This window comes from Aquarana catesbeiana, linkage group LG03, assembly GCF_042186555.1.
Source record: "Aquarana catesbeiana isolate 2022-GZ linkage group LG03, ASM4218655v1, whole genome shotgun sequence".
Classification (NCBI taxonomy): domain Eukaryota; kingdom Metazoa; phylum Chordata; class Amphibia; order Anura; family Ranidae; genus Aquarana; species Aquarana catesbeiana.
The window spans coordinates 745276570-745294915 of record NC_133326.1 but is presented as its reverse complement, the minus strand read 5'-3'; the positions used below and the strand labels follow the sequence as shown (position 1 = coordinate 745294915).

The 18346-nt window shown below is 57.7% G+C and overlaps 1 protein-coding gene across 1 annotated transcript; it reads left to right on the top strand.

Moving 5' to 3' along the window:
* Positions 1-625: 625 nt before the first annotated feature.
* On the top strand, positions 626-14967 carry PHF23 (PHD finger protein 23). Its single transcript, XM_073623963.1, has 4 exons — positions 626-724; positions 827-922; positions 4978-5395; positions 14577-14967. The coding sequence occupies exons 1-4, from the start codon at positions 626-628 to the stop codon at positions 14777-14779; spliced, it is 816 nt and encodes a 271-aa protein (XP_073480064.1). The 3' UTR covers positions 14780-14967.
* Positions 14968-18346: the final 3379 nt, after the last annotated feature.

The window sequence follows — 18346 nt, the reverse complement described above, 5'->3', positions numbered from 1 at the left end:
GTATGTGGTGGGTATCCTGGGGGGGGGGCGGTATGTGGTGGGTGTCTGGGGGGTGGTATGTGGTGGGTATCCTGGGGGGGGCGGTATGTGGTGGGTGTCTGGGGGGGGGGGCGGTATGTGGTGGGTATCTGGGGGGGGGGGGGCGCAGTATGTGGTGGGTGTCTGGGGGGGGGGGCAGTATGTGGTGGGTATCCTGGGGGGGGCGGTATGTGGTGGGTGTCTGGGGGGGTGGTATGTGGTGGGTGTCTGGGGGGGGCGGTATGTGGTGGGTGTCTGGGGGGGGCGGTATGTGGTGGGTGTCTGGGGGGGCGGTATGTGGTGGGTATCCTGGGGGGGGCGGTATGTGGTGGGTGTCTGGGGGGGTGGTATGTGGTGGGTGTCTGGGGGGGGCGGTATGTGGTGGGTGTCTGGGGGGGGCGGTATGTGGTGGGTGTCTGGGGGGGTGGTATGTGGTGGGTATCTGGGGGGGGGGCGGTATGTGGTGGGTATCGGGGGGGGGGCGTTATGTGGTGGGTATCCTGGGGGAGGGGGGGCGGCGGTATGTGGTGGGTGTCTGGGGGGGGCGGTATATGGTGGGTATCCTGGGGGGGGGGGGTGGTATGTGGTGGGTGTCTGGGGGGGTGGTATGTGGTGGGTATCTGGGGGGGCAGTAATATTTTGGGTAATAACAGATCTCTCTCTCTCTCCTTCAGATACGTCTACAGAGGTGAAGTCGGCCACAGAGGTAAGTACACATTGTGTGTTGCTAGTCATGTGACTTCTATCCTGAGTGGGGGAGGTTTGAGGGTGGTAATATAATAACCCCGGTCTCTGTTTCCCCCAGCAGCCCCCCCAGAAACGTTCCCGCACGGTGGAGGACTTCAACCGCTTCTGCAGCTTTGTTTTGGCATATGCCGGATACATCCCCCCACCCAACAAGGAGGTGAGTGACCGGAGGGAGGGGGGGGGGAATGGTGGTCTCCATGTTTCCTTGATGCTCTGGGTGGGTGGAAGTTGAGGCTCTCTAGAGGGTCCGTACACTTGGTGGAGGGGGAGATGAGGATCCCTGTTTTTTTTTTTTTTTTTTCCCCCTCTTGGGGGAGGGGGCGGCAGTTGACATTCTCTGGGTGGCACCGGGGGGGGGGGGGGGGGGGGTTTGGTATTGAGGCTCTCTGTAGGGTCCATTCTCTGGGTGGGGCGAGTTGAGGGTCTGTTCCCTGGGTGGGTGGGAGAGGGTATTGAGGCTCTCAGGGTGGGGGAAGTTGATGGTCCCTGAAGGGTCCGTTGTGGGGATGGGGTGTGTTGAGGGTCCATTCTCTGGGTGGGGATGGTGAGTTGAGGTTCTCTGGGTGGCAGGCGGGGGGGTGTATTGAGGCTCTCTGGGTGGGGGGGAGTTGAGGATCTCTGGAGGGTCCTTTCTCTTGGTGGGGGTGTGTTGAGGGTCCATTCTCGCGGGGGGGGGGGTGAGTTTAGGCTCCCTGGAGGTTCCTTTCTCGGGGGGGGGGGGGGTTCTAGGCGGTTGAGAGGCCATTCTCGGGGGGGGGTGGAGAGAGTTGAGGCTTTCTGGAGGGTCCATTCTCTTGGGGGGGTGGTGGTATTCAGGCTCTCCAGATGTTCCATTCTCTGGGTGGGGGGGTGGTATTGAGGCTCTCCATGTGGTCCATTCTCTGGGTGGGGGGGATTGATGCTCTCTGGAGGGTCCATTATCTGGATGGGGGGAAGTTGAAGCTCTCTGGAGGGTCCATTCTCTGCATTTGGTGGTGGGGGGTAGTTGAGGCTCTCTGGAGGGTCCATTCTCTGGGTGGGGGGGGAGTTGAGGCTCTCTGGAGGGTCCATTCTCTTGGTGGGGGTTGAGACTTTCTGGAGGGTCCATTCTCTGCATTGGGGGGGGGGGTTTGAGGCTCTCTGGAGGGTCCATTCTCTTGGGTGGGGTGTGGTATCAAGGCTCTCTGAAGGGTCCATTCTCTTGGTGGGGGGGGGGGGGGTGGTATCGAGGCTCTCTGAAGGGTCCATTCTCTTGGTGGGGGGGGGTGGTATCGAGGCTCTCTGGAGGGTCCATTCTCTTGGGGGGGGGGGGGGAGTTGAGGCTCTCTGGAGGGTCTATTCTCTGGGTGGGGGGGTGGTATCGAGGCTCACTGGAAGGTCCATTCTCTGGGTGGGGGGGTGGTGGTATTGAGGCTCTCTGGAGGGTCCATTCTCTTGGGGGGGGGGGGGGAGTTGAGGCTCTCTGGAGGGTCTATTCTCTGGGTGGGGGGGGTATTGAGGCTCTCTGGAGGGTCTATTCTCTGGGTGGGGGGGGGGGTATTGAGGCTCTCTGGAGGGTCCATTCTCTGGGTGGGGGGGGGGGGGTATTGAGGCTCTCTGGAGGGTCCATTCTCTTGGTGGGGGGGGGGGGCGAGTTGAGGCTCTCTGGAGGGTTCATTCTCCAGGTGGGGGGGGGTTGATATCGAGGCTTTCTGGAGGGCCCATTCTCTGGGTGGGGGTGGTACCGAGGCTCTCTGGATGGTCCATTCTCTTGGTGGGGGGGTTGATATCGAGGCTCTAGAGGGTCTATTCTCTGGGTGGGGGGGTGGTATTGAGGCTCTCTGGAGGCTCCATTCTCTTGGTGGGGGGGGTTGAGGCTCTCTGGAGGGTTCATTCTCCTGGTGGGGGGGTTGATATCGAGGCTTTCTGGAGGGTCTATTCTCTGGGTGGGGGGGGGGGGTGGTATCGAGGCTCTCTGGAGGGTCCATTCTCTGGGTGGGGGGTTGATATCGAGGCTCTCTGGAGGGTCCATTCTCTTGGTGGGGGGGGGGGTATCGAGGCTCTCTGGAGGGTCCATTCTCTTGGGGGGGGGGGGGGGGGTGTTGGTATCGAGGCTCTCTGGAGGGTCCATTCTCTTGGTGGGGGGTTGGTATCGAGGCTCTCTGGAGGGTCCATTTTCTTGGTGGGGGTGGTACCGAGGCTCTCTGGATGGTCCATTCTCTTGGTGGGGGGGTTGATATCGAGGCTCTGGAGGGTCTATTCTCTGGGTGGGGGGGTGGTATTGAGGCTCTCTGGAGGGTCCATTCTCTTGGTGGGGGGGGGGGGAGTTGAGGCTCTCTGGAGGGTTCATTCTCCTGGTGGGGGGGGTTGATATCGAGGCTTTCTGGAGGGTCCATTCTCTGGGTGGGGGGGTGGTATCGAGGCTCTCTGGAGGGTCCATTCTCTTGGTGGGGGGTTGGTATCGAGGCTCTCTGGAGGGTCCATTCTCTTGGTGGGGGGTTGGTATCGAGGCTCTCTGGAGGGTCCATTCTGTTGGTGGGGGGTTGGTATCGAGGCCCTCTGGAGGGTCCATTCTCTGGGTGGGGGGGTGATATCGAGGCTCTCTGGAGGATCCATTCTCTTGGTGGGGGGGTGATATCGAGGCTCTCTGGAGGATCCATTCTCTTGGTGGGGGGGTGATATCGAGGCTCTCTGGAGGATCCATTCTCTTGGTGGGGGGGTGATATCGAGGCTCTCTGGAGGATCCATTCTCTTGGTGGGGGGGTGATATCGAGGCTCTGGAGGGTCTATTCTCTGGGTGGGGGGGTGGTATTGAGGCTCTCTGGAGGGTCCATTCTCTTGGTGGGGGGGGGGGGGGGTTGAGGCTCTCTGGAGGGTTCATTCTCCTGGTGGGGGGGGTTGATATCGAGGCTTTCTGGAGGGTCCATTCTCTGGGTGGGGGGGTGATATCGAGGCTCTCTGGAGGATCCATTCTCTTGGTGGGGGGGTGATATCGAGGCTCTCTGGAGGATCCATTCTCTTGGTGGGGGGGTGATATCGAGGCTCTCTGGAGGATCCATTCTCTTGGTGGGGGGGTGATATCGAGGCTCTCTGGAGGATCCATTCTCTGGGGGGGGGGGGGGGGTGGTATTGAGGCTCTCTGGAGGGTCCATTCTCTTGGTGGGGGGGGGGGGGAGGGGGAGTTGAGGCTCTCTGGAGGGTTCATTCTCCTGGTGGGGGGGTTGATATCGAGGCTTTCTGGGTGGGGGGGGTGGTATCGAGGCTCTCTGGAGGGTCCATTCTGTTGGTGGGGGGTTGGTATCGAGGCTCTCTGGAGGGTCCATTCTGTTGGTGGGGGGGGGTGGTATCGAGGCTCTCTGGAGGGTCCATTCTCTTGGTGGGGGGTTGGTATCGAGGCCCTCTGGAGGGTCCATTCTCTTGGTGGGGGGGTGGTATCGAGGCTCACTGGAGGGTCCATTCTCTTGGTGGGGGGGTGGTATCGAGGCTCTCTGGAGGGTCCATTCTCTTGGTGGGGGGGTGATATCGAGGCTCTCTGGAGGGTCCATTTTCTTGCTGGGGCGTTGGTATCGAGGCTCTCTGGAGGTTCCATTCTCTGGGTGGGGGGGTGGTATCGAGGCTCTCTGGAGGTTCCATTCTCTGGGTGGGGGGTTGGTATCAAGGCTCTCTGAAGGGTCCATTTTCTTGGTGGGGGTGGTATTGAGGCTCTCTGGAGGGTCCATTCTCTTGGTGGGGGTGGTATTGAGGCTCTCTGGAGGGTCCATTCTCTTGGTGGGGGGAAGTTGAGGCTCTCTGGAGGGTCCATTCTCTTGGTGGGGTGGAGTTATGGCTCTCTGGAGGGCCCATTCTCTGGGTAGGGTGGGTGGTTTCAAGGCTCTCTGGGGGGTCCATTCTCTTGGTGGGGTGGAGTTATGGCTCTCTGGAGGGTCCATTCTCTGGGTGGGGAGAGTGGTATCAAGGCTCTCTGGGGGGTCCATTCTCTTGGTGGGGGGGAGTTGAGGCTCTCTGGAGGGTCCATTCTCTTGGTGGGGGGGAGTTGAGGCTCTCTGGAGGGTCCATTCTCTGGGTGGGGTTGGTGGTATCAAGGCTCTCTGGGGGGTCCATTCTCTTGGTGGGGGGGAGTTGAGGCTCTCTGGAGGGTCCATTCTCTGGGTGGGGGGGTTGATATCGAGGTTCTGGGAAGGTGTGGTTGGATTCTTGGACCGATGGTGGTCATCTATAAACATGTCTCCCCTCCCCCCCCCCCCTCCCCCTTAGGAACCATCATGGACCCCTCCAGGCACATCCCCTCATCGGACAGAGGAGAGCGACAGCTGGGACTCCCCGGATCCGCCCCGAGGATCCTCCGCTCCGGCAACCTCTGACCTCAGCACTATCCAGACTTTCGTCATGAAGGCCAAGGGCCAGCCGGGAGGAAGCAGCGCGAAGAGGAAGGGGGGGGAGCATTCCCGCGTGAGGCGGAGCAGCCGCAGGAAGAGGAGGCAGAGACACAGAGGTGGAGCCACTATGAAAATGAGTGACACGGACACTGATGACGAGGACAGGGGGCGGAGACCATTGGCTCCTCCCTCCGCACCGCAACCTCCAACCAGCGCAGAAAGCAGCCGGGACGGCGGGGGAAGCTCCAGTGACGCCGATACGCAGGTGATGGACGAAGACATCATGGTGGAGTCAGGTAAGGGCGGAGTGTGAATATGTAAAAAAAAAAAGCCTAGCTCCTCCCTGCTGCTGAAGTCCATTGTAGGCTCCGCCCTCACCCTGTGACTTCACGGTGATTGGGTTATGGTTTGGGGAGTGTTTTTACCCTGCTGGCTCCTCCTTCTGTGGGAGTTCCCCCCCCCCCCTCCCTTTTGGATGGAGCAACATTTCTGCACCTCACCATGAAGGTGGACTCTGTCCCCGCCTCCTGTGACATGTGGGCGGAGCTGGGCTGGAGAGGTGGTGAATGGCCGTGTGTCAGTACTCCGGGGTTGGGGCCCCTGAGAATCCCCCAATACAGAGTTCTGTACAGCCAGTCCTGTCATTTACATGCAGCTTTCTGTGTCACGTCTCCACCCCCAGCCTCCTTATTGGACGGCGTGAGCTGTCACGTCTCCGCCCCCAGCCTCCTCATTGAACGGCGTGAGCTGTCACGTCTCCGCCCCCAGCCTCCTCATTGGATGGCGTAAGCTGTGTCACGTCTCCGCCCCCAGCCTCCTTATTGGACTGCGTGAGCTGTCACGTCTCCGCCCCCAGCCTCCTCATTGAACGGCGTGAGCTGTCACGTCTCCGCCCCCAGCCTCCTTATTGGACGGCGTAAGCTGTCACGTCTCCGCCCCCAGCCTCCTTATTGGACTGCGTGAGCTGTCACGTCTCCGCCCCCAGCCTCCTCATTGGATGGCGTAAGCTGTGTCACGTCTCCGCCCCCAGCCTCCTCATTGGACGGCGTGAGCTGTCACGTCTCCGCCCCCAGCCTCCTCATTGGATGGCGTAAGCTGTGTCACGTCTCCGCCCCCAGCCTCCTCATTGGACGGCGTGAGCTGTGTCACGTCTCCGCCCCCAGCCTCCCTCATTGGACGGCGTGAGCTGTGTCACGTCTCCGCCCCCAGCCTCCCTCATTGGACGGCGTGAGCTGTGTCGCGTCTCCGCCCCCAGCCTCCCTCATTGGACGGCGTGAGCTGTGTCGCGTCTCCGCCCCCAGCCTCCCTCATTGGACGGCGTGAGCTGTGTCGCGTCTCCGCCCCCAGCCTCCCTCATTGGACGGCGTGAGCTGTGTCGCGTCTCCGCCCCCAGCCTCCCTCATTGGACGGCGTGAGCTGTGTCGCGTCTCCGCCCCCAGCCTCCCTCATTGGACGGCGTGAGCTGTGTCGCGTCTCCGCCCCCAGCCTCCCTCATTGGACGGCGTGAGCTGTGTCGCGTCTCCGCCCCCAGCCTCCCTCATTGGACGGCGTGAGCTGTGTCGCGTCTCCGCCCCCAGCCTCCCTCATTGGACGGCGTGAGCTGTGTCGCGTCTCCGCCCCCAGCCTCCCTCATTGGACGGCGTGAGCTGTGTCGCGTCTCCGCCCCCAGCCTCCCTCATTGGACGGCGTGAGCTGTGTCGCGTCTCCGCCCCCAGCCTCCCTCATTGGACGGCGTGAGCTGTGTCGCGTCTCCGCCCCCAGCCTCCCTCATTGGACGGCGTGAGCTGTGTCGCGTCTCCGCCCCCAGCCTCCCTCATTGGACGGCGTGAGCTGTGTCGCGTCTCCGCCCCCAGCCTCCCTCATTGGACGGCGTGAGCTGTGTCGCGTCTCCGCCCCCAGCCTCCCTCATTGGACGGCGTGAGCTGTGTCGCGTCTCCGCCCCCAGCCTCCCTCATTGGACGGCGTGAGCTGTGTCGCGTCTCCGCCCCCAGCCTCCCTCATTGGACGGCGTGAGCTGTGTCGCGTCTCCGCCCCCAGCCTCCCTCATTGGACGGCGTGAGCTGTGTCGCGTCTCCGCCCCCAGCCTCCCTCATTGGACGGCGTGAGGTGTGTCGCGTCTCCGCCCCCAGCCTCCCTCATTGGACGGCGTGAGCTGTGTAGTTCTCAGCGGGAAGTGATTATCGGGAAGTGATTAGCGAATGGCGAGAGTGCGAGGAGTGAATGGCGGGGGCGCGGAAGTGATTGGCGGGGCAGTGATTAGTGAATGGCGGGAGTGCGAGAAGTGATTGGCGGGGCAGTGATTAGTGAATGGCGGGAGTGTGGGGCAGTGATTGGCGGGAAGTCATTAGTGAATGGCGGGAGTGCGGGGCAGTGATTGGCGGGGCAGTGATTGGCGGGAAGTCATTAGTGAATGGCGGGAGTACGCGAAGTGATTGGCGGGGCAGTGATTGGCGGGGCAGTGATTGGCGGGGCAGTGATTGGCGGGGCAGTGATTGGCGGGGCAGTGATTGGCGGGGCAGTGATTGGCGGGGCAGTGATTGGCGAATGGCGGGAGTGCGAGAAGTGATTGGCGGGGCAGTGATTAGTGAATGGCGAGAGTGCGAGAAGTGATTGGTGGGGCAGTGATTGGCGGGAAGTGATTAGTGAATGGCGGGAGTGCGAGAAGTGATTGGCGGGAAGTCATTAGTGAATGGCGGGAGTACGCGAAGTGATTGGCGGGGCAGTGATTAGTGAATGGCGGGAGTGCGAGAAGTGATTGGCGGGGAAGTGATTAGTGATTGGCGGGGAAGTGATTGGCGGGGAAGTGATTGGCGGGGAAGTGATTGGCGGGGCAGTGATTAGTGAATGGCAAGAGTGCGAGGAGTGAATGGCGGGGGTGCGGAAGTGATTAGTAAATGGCGAGAGTGCGAGAAGTGATTGGCGGGGCAATGATTGGCGGGGAGTGATTAGTGAATGGCGAGAGTGCGGGGCAGTGATTGGCGGGGTAGTGATTGGCGGGAAGTCATTAGTGAATGGCGGGAGTACGCGCAGTGATTGGCGGGGCAGTGATTGGCGGGGCAGTGATTAGTGAATGGCGGGAGTGCGAGAAGTGATTGGCGGGGCAGTGATTGGCGGGAAGTCATTAGTGAGTGGCGGGAGTACGAGAAGTGATTGGCGGGGCAGTGATTAGTGAATGGCGGGAGTGCGAGAAGTGATTGGCGGGGCAGTGATTGGCGGGAAGTCATTAGTGAATGGCGGGAGTGCGAGAAGTGATTGGCGGGGCAGTGATTAGTGAATGGCGGGAGTGCGAGAAGTGATTGGCGGGGCAGTGATTAGTGATTGGCGGGAGTGCGAGAAGTGATTGGCGGGGCAGTGATTAGTGATTGGCGGGAGTGCGAGAAGTGATTGGCGGGAAGTCATTAGTGAATGGCGGGAGTACGCGAAGTGAATGGCGGGGCAGTGATTAGTGAATGGCGGGAGTGCGAGAAGTGATTGGCGGGAAGTGATTAGTGAATGGCTGGAGTGCGAGAAGTGATTGGCGGGGCAGTGATTGGCGGGGCAGTGATTAGTGAATGGCGGGAGTGCGAGAAGTGATTGGCCGGGAAGTGATTAGTGAATGGCGGGAGTGCGGGAAGTGATTGGCGGGGAAGTGATTGGCGGGGAAGTGATTGGCGGGGAAGTGATTGGCGGGGAAGTGATTGGCGGGGAAGTGATTGGCGGGGAAGTGATTGGCAGGGCAGTGATTAGTGAATGGCAAGAGTGCGAGGAGTGAATGGCGGGGGTGCGGAAGTGATTGGCCGGGAAGTGATTAGTGAATGGCGAGAGTGCGAGAAGTGATTGGTGGGGCAATGATTGGCGGGGAGTGATTAGTGAATGGCGGGAGTGCGGGGCAGTGATTGGCGGGAAGTCATTAGTGAATGGCGGGAGTACGCGCAGTGATTGGCGGGGCAGTGATTAGTGAATGGCGGGAGTGCGAGAAGTGATTGGCGGGGCAGTGATTGGCGAGAAGTCATTAGTGAGTGGCAGGAGTGCGAGAAGTGATTGGCGGGGCAGTGATTGGCAGGAAGTGATTAGTGAATGGCGGGAGTGTGAGAAGTGATTGGCGGGGCAGTGATTGGCAGGGCAGTGATTGGCGGGAAGTCATTAGTGAATGGCGGGAGTACGCGCAGTGATTGGCGGGGCAGTGATTAGTGAATGGCGGGAGTGCGAGAAGTGATTGGCGGGAAGTGATTAGTGAATGGCGGGAGTGCGAGAAGTGAATGGCGGGAAGTGATTAGTGAATGGCGGGAGTGCGAGAAGTGATTGGCGGGGCAGTGATTGGCAGGGCAGTGATTGGCAGGAAGTCATTAGTGAATGGCGGGAGTACGCGAAGTGAATGGCGGGAGTGCGAGAAGTGATTGGCGGGAAGTGATTAGTGAATGGCGGGAGTGTGAGAAGTGATTGGCGGGGCAGTGATTGGCGGGGTAGTGATTGGCGGGAAGTCATTAGTGAATGGCGGGAGTACACGCAGTGATTGGCGGGGCAGTGATTGGCGAATGGCGGGAGTACGCGAAGTGATTGGCGGGGCAGTGATTAGTGAATGGCGGGAGTGCGAGAAGTGATTGGCGGGGCAGTGATTGGCGAATGGCGGGAGTACGCGAAGTGATTGGCGGGGCAGTGATTAGTGAATGGCGGAAGTACGCGAAGTGATTGGCGGGGCAGTGATTGGCGAATGGCGGGAGTACGCAAAGTGATTGGCAGGGCAGTGATTGGCGAGAAGTCATTAGTGAATGGCAGGAGTGCGAGAAGTGATTGGCGGGGCAGTGATTGGCAGGAAGTGATTAGTGAATGGCGGGAGTGTGAGAAGTGATTGGCGGGGCAGTGATTGGCAGGGCAGTGATTGGCGGGAAGTCATTAGTGAATGGCGGGAGTACGCGCAGTGATTGGCGGGGCAGTGATTAGTGAATGGCGGGAGTGCGAGAAGTGATTGGCGGGAAGTGATTAGTGAATGGCGGGAGTGCGAGAAGTGAATGGCGGGAAGTGATTAGTGAATGGCGGGAGTGCGAGAAGTGATTGGCGGGGCAGTGATTGGCAGGGCAGTGATTGGCAGGAAGTCATTAGTGAATGGCGGGAGTACGCGAAGTGAATGGCGGGAGTGCGAGAAGTGATTGGCGGGAAGTGATTAGTGAATGGCGGGAGTGCGAGAAGTGATTGGCGGGAAGTGATTAGTGAATGGCGGGAGTGCGAGAAGTGATTGGCGGGGCAGTGATTGGCGGGGTAGTGATTGGCGGGAAGTCATTAGTGAATGGCGGGAGTACACGCAGTGATTGGCGGGGCAGTGATTGGCGAATGGCGGGAGTACGCGAAGTGATTGGCGGGGCAGTGATTAGTGAATGGCGGGAGTGCGAGAAGTGATTGGCGGGGCAGTGATTGGCGAATGGCGGGAGTACGCGAAGTGATTGGCGGGGCAGTGATTAGTGAATGGCGGAAGTACGCGAAGTGATTGGCGGGGCAGTGATTGGCGAATGGCGGGAGTACGCGAAGTGATTGGCGGGGCAGTGATTGGCGGGAAGTCATTAGTGAATGGCGGGAGTACGAGAAGTGATTGGCGGGGCAGTGATTAGTGAATGGCGGGAGTACGAGAAGTGATTGGCGGGGCAGTGATTGGCGGGAAGTCATTAGTGAATGGCGGGAGTGCGAGAAGTGATTGGCGGGGCAGTGATTAGTGATTGGCGGGAGTGCGAGAAGTGATTGGCGGGGCAGTGATTGGCGGGGCAGTGATTAGTGAATGGCGGGAGTGCGAGAAGTGATTGGCGGGGCAGTGATTAGTGATTGGCGGGAGTGCGAGAAGTGATTGGCGGGAAGTCATTAGTGAATGGCGGGAGTACGCGAAGTGAATGGCGGGGCAGTGATTAGTGAATGGCGGGAGTGCGAGAAGTGATTGGCGGGAAGTGATTAGTGAATGGCTGGAGTGCGAGAAGTGATTGGCGGGGCAGTGATTGGCGGGGCAGTGATTAGTGAATGGCGGGAGTGCGAGAAGTGATTGGCCGGGAAGTGATTAGTGAATGGCGGGAGTGCGGGAAGTGATTGGCGGGGAAGTGATTGGCGGGGAAGTGATTGGCGGGGAAGTGATTGGCGGGGAAGTGATTGGCGGGGAAGTGATTGGCGGGGAAGTGATTGGCAGGGCAGTGATTAGTGAATGGCAAGAGTGCGAGGAGTGAATGGCGGGGGTGCGGAAGTGATTGGCCGGGAAGTGATTAGTGAATGGCGAGAGTGCGAGAAGTGATTGGTGGGGCAATGATTGGCGGGGAGTGATTAGTGAATGGCGGGAGTGCGGGGCAGTGATTGGCGGGAAGTCATTAGTGAATGGCGGGAGTACGCGCAGTGATTGGCGGGGCAGTGATTAGTGAATGGCGGGAGTGCGAGAAGTGATTGGCGGGGCAGTGATTGGCGAGAAGTCATTAGTGAATGGCAGGAGTGCGAGAAGTGATTGGCGGGGCAGTGATTGGCAGGAAGTGATTAGTGAATGGCGGGAGTGTGAGAAGTGATTGGCGGGGCAGTGATTGGCAGGGCAGTGATTGGCGGGAAGTCATTAGTGAATGGCGGGAGTACGCGCAGTGATTGGCGGGGCAGTGATTAGTGAATGGCGGGAGTGCGAGAAGTGATTGGCGGGAAGTGATTAGTGAATGGCGGGAGTGCGAGAAGTGAATGGCGGGAAGTGATTAGTGAATGGCGGGAGTGCGAGAAGTGATTGGCGGGGTAGTGATTGGCAGGAAGTCATTAGTGAATGGCGGGAGTACGCGAAGTGAATGGCGGGAGTGCGAGAAGTGATTGGCGGGAAGTGATTAGTGAATGGCGGGAGTGCGAGAAGTGATTGGCGGGAAGTGATTAGTGAATGGCGGGAGTGCGAGAAGTGATTGGCGGGGCAGTGATTGGCGGGGTAGTGATTGGCGGGAAGTCATTAGTGAATGGCGGGAGTACACGCAGTGATTGGCGGGGCAGTGATTAGTGAATGGCGGGAGTGCGAGAAGTGATTGGCGGGGCAGTGATTGGCGGGAAGTCATTAGTGAATGGCGGAAGTACGCGAAGTGATTGGCGGGGCAGTGATTGGCGAATGGCGGGAGTACGCGAAGTGATTGGCGGGACAGTGATTGGCGGGGCAGTGATTGGCGGGAAGTCATTAGTGAATGGCGGGAGTACGAGAAGTGATTGGCGGGGCAGTGATTGGCGGGAAGTCATTAGTGAATGGCGGGAGTACGAGAAGTGATTGGCGGGGCAGTGATTGGCGGGAAGTCATTAGTGAATGGCGGGAGTACGCGAAGTGATTGGCGGGGCAGTGATTAGTGAATGGCGGGAGTGCAAGAAGTGATTGGCGGGAAGTGATTAGTGAATGGCGGGAAGTGATTAGTGAATGGCGGGAGTGCGAGAAGTGATTGGCGGGGCAGTGATTGGCAGGAAGTGATTAGTGAATGGCGGGAAGTCATTAGTGAATGGCGGGAGTACACGCAGTGATTGGCGGGGCAGTGATTGGCGAATGGCGGGAGTACGCGAAGTGATTGGCGGGGCAGTGATTAGTGAATGGCGGGAGTACGCGAAGTGATTGGCGGGGCAGTGATTAGTGAATGGTGGGAGTGCGAGAAGTGATTGGCGGGGTAGTGATTGGCGGGAAGTCATTAGTGAATGGCGGGAGTACACGCAGTGATTGGCGGGGCAGTGATTGGCGAATGGTGGGAGTGCGAGAAGTGATTGGCGGGACAGTGATTGGCGGGGCAGTGATTAGTGAATGGTGGGAGTGCGAGAAGTGATTGGCGGGACAGTGATTGGCGGGGCAGTGATTAGTGAATGGTGGGAGTGCGAGAAGTGATTGGCGGGACAGTGATTGGCGGGGCAGTGATTGGCGGGAAGTCATTAGTGAATGGCGGGAGTACGCGAAGTGATTGGCAGGAAGTGATTAGTGAATGGCGGGAGTGCGAGAAGTGATTGGCGGGAAGTCATTAGTGAATGGCGAGAGTGCGAGAAGTGATTGGCAGGAAGTCATTAGTGAATGGCGGGAGTACGCGAAGTGATTGGCAGGAAGTGATTAGTGAATGGCGGGAGTGCGAGAAGTGATTGGCGGGGCAGTGATTGGCAGGAAGTGATTAGTGAATGGCGGGAGTACGCGCAGTGATTGGCAGGAAGTGATTAGTGAATGGCGGGAGTGCGAGAAGTGATTGGCGGGGCAGTGATTGGCAGGAAGTGATTAGTGAATGGCGGGAGTACGCGCAGTGATTGGCAGGAAGTGATTAGTGAATGGCGGGAGTGCGAGAAGTGATTGGCAGGAAGTGATTAGTGAATAGCGGGAGTGCGAGAAGTGATTGGCGGGGCAGTGATTGGCTCTGAAGGTTTCTGGCAGGATCATCCCATAATAATCTTTCAGAGTAGAGACCTTCACTGTCTGGGTTTATGTTCACTTTCAGTGCTGAGAGGAGGGATTGGCCCCACCCCCCTGTTGTCCCCCGGGTGATTGGTCACCTGGGTGGCCCCACCCCCTTGTCCCCGGGTGGGCGTTGTTTGCAGAAAGTAACATGGCTCCATGACTGCCCTGGGGCCCGGGAACCTGGTGGGGTGTGTCTGACCAATTTGATATTTGCATAACTCCTCCCAAGAGCCCGCCCATTGCTTTTGTATCAGGGCTGTTGTAAGTAGTACGGCCCCCTATGCATTGTATATTATTAACTCTGTGACCCCGGTGGGGAGATTTGTAATCATTATTTGTTCCTGTGACACCTGTACAGGAAGTGAGGAGGTGGTTGTGGGAGGGGAAGATACGATAAACATTGTTAGAAGTTCTCACCTTCACCTTTCTCCTACAAATGTGATTGGTTTGTCTGTGTGCCCATTGGAGAGATTTCTTTGTACTTCCTGTCCCTGTGACACCTCTGTGTGGGGGAGGGGGTAAGCCTCGTTCTGTCCTCGGAGAGATTTCTCAGCATTTCCTGTCCCACCACTGTGTGTGTGTGTGTGTGTGTGTGTGTGTGTGTGGGGGGGGGGTAGAAGGTAAGCCTTGTTCTCTCCTCGTTGGAGAGATTTCTCTGCCCTTCCTGTCCCTGTGACACCTCTGTGTGGGGGAGGGGGTAAGCCTCGTTGGAGAGATTTCTCTGCCCTTCCTGTCCCTGTGACACCTCTGTGTGGGGGAGGGGGTAAGCCTCGTTGGAGAGATTTCTCTGCCCTTCCTGTCCCTGTGACACCTCTGTGTGGGGGAGGGGGTAAGCCTCGTTCTGTCCTCGGAGAGATTTCTCTGCATTTCCTGTCCCACCTCTGTGGGGGGGGGGGGTAGAAGGTAAGCCTTGTTCTCTCCTCGTTGGAGAGATTTCTCTGCCCTTCCTGTCCCTGTGACACCTCTGTGTGGGGGAGGGGGTAAGCCTCGTTGGAGAGATTTCTCTGCATTTCCTGTCCCACCTCTGTGTGGGGGAGGGGGTAGAAGGTAAGCCTCGTTCTGTCCTCCTCACCATGGTTTTTTTTTTGTCTTGGCTGTGACAGGTGACGATTCCTGGGACCTGGTGACCTGTTACTGCGAGAAGCCGTTTGCGGGGCGCCCGATGATCGAGTGTAACATTTGCTGTACCTGGGTGCACCTGTCCTGTGCGAAGATCCGGAAGAGTAACGTTCCCGACATCTATTACTGTCAGAAGTGCCGAGACGGGCGGAGTGGAAGCAGCACGGGGCCCAAGGAGGAGCCCTGACCCAGCGACACCTGGATGGACTGTTCATGGGGGGAGGGCGGCCATGGAACATTGGGAGGGGAGTAGCGTCGCTGTGCTCGCCTCTCCTGTGTATATAGTGGATATAAACTTTATTTTATTTTTTCTTTTCTCCCTCCCTGTAATAAAAACCTGTTTCTATCCCAAAAATAAAAGTTACTTTGTGTACAGCAGTGCGGCTTCTCTTCTGGAGGTTATGCTATGGAGCTGGCTCCTCTGTGCCTGAAGGGTCTCCACCCATATGACTAGGCTCCTCTGTGCCTGAAGGGTCTCCACCCATAGGACTAGGCTCATCTGTGCCTGAAGGGTCTCCACCCATATGACTAGGCTCATCTGTGCCTGAAGGGTCTCCACCCGTAGGGCTAGGCTCATCTGTGCCTGAAGGTTCTCTACCCATAGGACTAGGCTTATCTGTCCCTGGAGGGTCTCCACCCATAGGACTAGGCTCATCTGTGCCTGAAGGGTCTCCACCCATATGACTAGGCTCATCTGTGCCTGAAGGGTCTCCACCCGTAGGGCTAGGCTCATCTGTGCCTGAAGGTTCTCTACCCATAGGACTAGGCTTATCTGTCCCTGGAGGGTCTCCACCCATAGGACTAGGCTCATCTGTGCCTGAAGGGTCTCCACCCATATGACTAGACTCACCTGTCCCTGGAGGGTCTCCACCCATAGGACTTGGTCTGTCTATCCTTGAAGGGTCTCCACCCATAGGACTAGGCTCCTCTGTGCCTGAAGGGTCTCCACCCGTAGGACTAGGCTCCTCTGTGCCTGAAGGGTCTCCACCCGTAGGACTAGGCTCCTCTGTGCCTGAAGGGTCTCCACCCATAGGACTAGGCTCATCTGTGCCTGAAGGGTCTCCACCCATATGACTAGGCTCATCTGTGCCTGAAGGGTCTCCACCCGTAGGGCTAGGCTCATCTGTGCCTGAAGGTTCTCTACCCATAGGACTAGGCTTATCTGTCCCTGGAGGGTCTCCACCCATAGGACTAGGCTCATCTGTGCCTGAAGGGTCTCCACCCATATGACTAGACTCACCTGTCCCTGGAGGGTCTCCACCCATAGGACTTGGTCTGTCTATCCTTGAAGGGTCTCCACCCATAGGACTAGGCTCCTCTGTGCCTGAAGGGTCTCCACCCGTAGGACTAGGCTCCTCTGTGCCTGAAGGGTCTCCACCCGTAGGACTAGGCTCCTCTGTGCCTGAAGGGTCTCCACCCGTAGGACTAGGCTCCTCTGTGCCTGAAGGGTCTCCACCCATAGGACTAGGCTCCTCTGTGCCTGAAGGGTCTCCACCCGTAGGGCTAGGCTCCTCTGTGCCTGAAGGGTCTCCACCCGTAGGGCTAGGCTCCTCTGTGCCTGAAGGGTCTCCACCCGTAGGGCTAGGCTCCTCTGTGCCTGAAGGGTCTCCACCCGTAGGGCTAGGCTCCTCTGTGCCTGAAGGGTCTCCACCCGTAGGGCTAGGCTCCTCTGTGCCTGAAGGGTCTCCACCCGTAGGGCTAGGCTCCTCTGTGCCTGAAGGGTCTCCACCCGTAGGGCTAGGCTCCTCTGTGCCTGAAGGGTCTCCACCCGTAGGGCTAGGCTCCTCTGTGCCTGAAGGGTCTCCACCCGTAGGGCTAGGCTCCTCTGTGCCTGAAGGGTCTCCACCCGTAGGGCTAGGCTCCTCTGTGCCTGAAGGGTCTCCACCCGTAGGGCTAGGCTCCTCTGTGCCTGAAGGGTCTCCACCCGTAGGGCTAGGCTCCTCTGTGCCTGAAGGGTCTCCACCCGTAGGGCTAGGCTCCTCTGTGCCTGAAGGGTCTCCACCCGTAGGGCTAGGCTCCTCTGTGCCTGAAGGGTCTCCACCCGTAGGGCTAGGCTCCTCTGTGCCTGAAGGGTCTCCACCCGTAGGGCTAGGCTCATTTGTCCCTTTAAAGTGTTATTAAGCCCAAAAGTAAAATCAGTGTGTGTGTGTGTGTATATATGCAGTAAAGCATGCCTGTTATACTCACTCTGGTACCTAAGGGGTTAATTCTCTGCATTGTGTAAAAAGGCTGTTTGACCCTGTATGCACAGAGCCTCCTCTTCTGCCACTGTCTGGGAGCACAACCTCCAGGGCCAGATGGAACCGGTTCGTCAGGAAGGGTTTTTTTCCCAGGTTCATTTTGTTCCTGGAGATTCTCTGCTTTAGAATTCGGTCCATTTGCACCTGAAGGCTCTCTTCCCCCCCAAATAGCGCTACCCCCATTTGTCCCTGAAGGTTTTCCTACTTTAGAACTGACACCATCTGTCTCTAGGGGTTCTCTTCCCATAGGGCTAGTTCCATCTGTCCCTTGATGTTCTCCCAAAGGTCCTTCTGTCACTGAGTATTCTCCTAAAGGATTAGGTCAATTTTGCCCCTGAAGGTTCTCCTATAATACTGGCACCATCTGTCCCTGGAGATTCTGCTATAGAAGTAGGTCGGTTTTTGTTTCAGAAGGTTCTCCTACCATAGAACTGCCCATGTGGCTCTGCTATAAAGTGTTGGGTTCATCTGTCCCTGAAGGTTGTTTTCCTATTGAACTAGGTTAATTTGTCCCTGAAGGCTTTTTTTTTTTTCTAGAACTAAGTCTATTTGTCCCTGAAGGTTCTCCTTCTATAAAACTGGCACCATCTGTCCCTCCACGTTCTTCTATAGAACTAGGTCCTTTTCTTCGTGAAGAGTCTCCTCCCATTTGACTAAGTGCATCTGTCCCTTAAGGTTCTTTTCCCATAGTCATATGGGAAAAGAACCTTCAGGGACTGATTGACCTAATTATATAGCAGAACCTCCAGGGCCAAATGGACCCAGTCATTTAGGAGGAGAACCTTCAGGAAGGCTCTTTCATTGCACTAGGTCCAATTGTCCCTGGAGATTCTCCTTCTTTAGAACTGGCACCACCTGTCCCTGGAGGTTCTAATGTAGAATAAGGCCAATTTGCAACTGAAGGCTCTCCATAGTGCTTGGTCCATTTGTCTCTGAAGGCTCTCATCCTATAGAACTATGTCTAACTGTCCTAGTTATCTTCCTATTCAACTGGCACCATCTATCCCTGGAGGTTCTTATCCCATAGGACTAGGTCCATTTGTCCCTGACTGTTCTTCTAAAGAACTGGAGCAATCTATCCCTGGAGTTTCTTCTCCCATAGGACTAGGTCTATTTGTCCTTGAAGGTTCTCCTCCTATAGGACTAGATATATCTGTCCCTGAAGGTTCTCCTCCCATAGGACTAGGTCTATCTGTCCTAGTTCTCTTCCTATTCAACTGGCACATCTATCCCTGGAGGTTCCCCCCCCCCCCCCCCCCCCCCCATATGGTACTAGGTCCATTTGTCACAGAATGTTCTCCTATAGAACCTGCACTATCTATCGATGGAAGTTCTCTTCCCATAAGATCCATTCGTCCCTGAAGGTTCTCCTCCTATAGGACTAGGTCCATCTGTCTTCGTTCTCATCCTATTCAACTGGCATCATCTATCCCTGGAGGTTCTTATCCCATAGGACTAGGTCCATTTGTCCCTGAAGGTTCTTCTATAGAACTGGAGCCATCTATCCCTGGAGG

Excerpts from the sequence above, each read along its gene's own strand:
- PHF23 (XM_073623963.1), top strand. The coding sequence starts at position 626 with ATGTGGTGGGTATCTGGGGGGGCAGTAATATTTTGGGTAATAACAGAT. Across the intron at positions 725-826 it reads AGGTGAAGTCGGCCACAGAG|CCCCCCCAGAAACGTTCCCG; the intron begins GTAAGTACACAT and ends TTCCCCCAGCAG. Across the intron at positions 5,396-14,576 it reads AGACATCATGGTGGAGTCAG|GTGACGATTCCTGGGACCTG; the intron begins GTAAGGGCGGAG and ends TGGCTGTGACAG.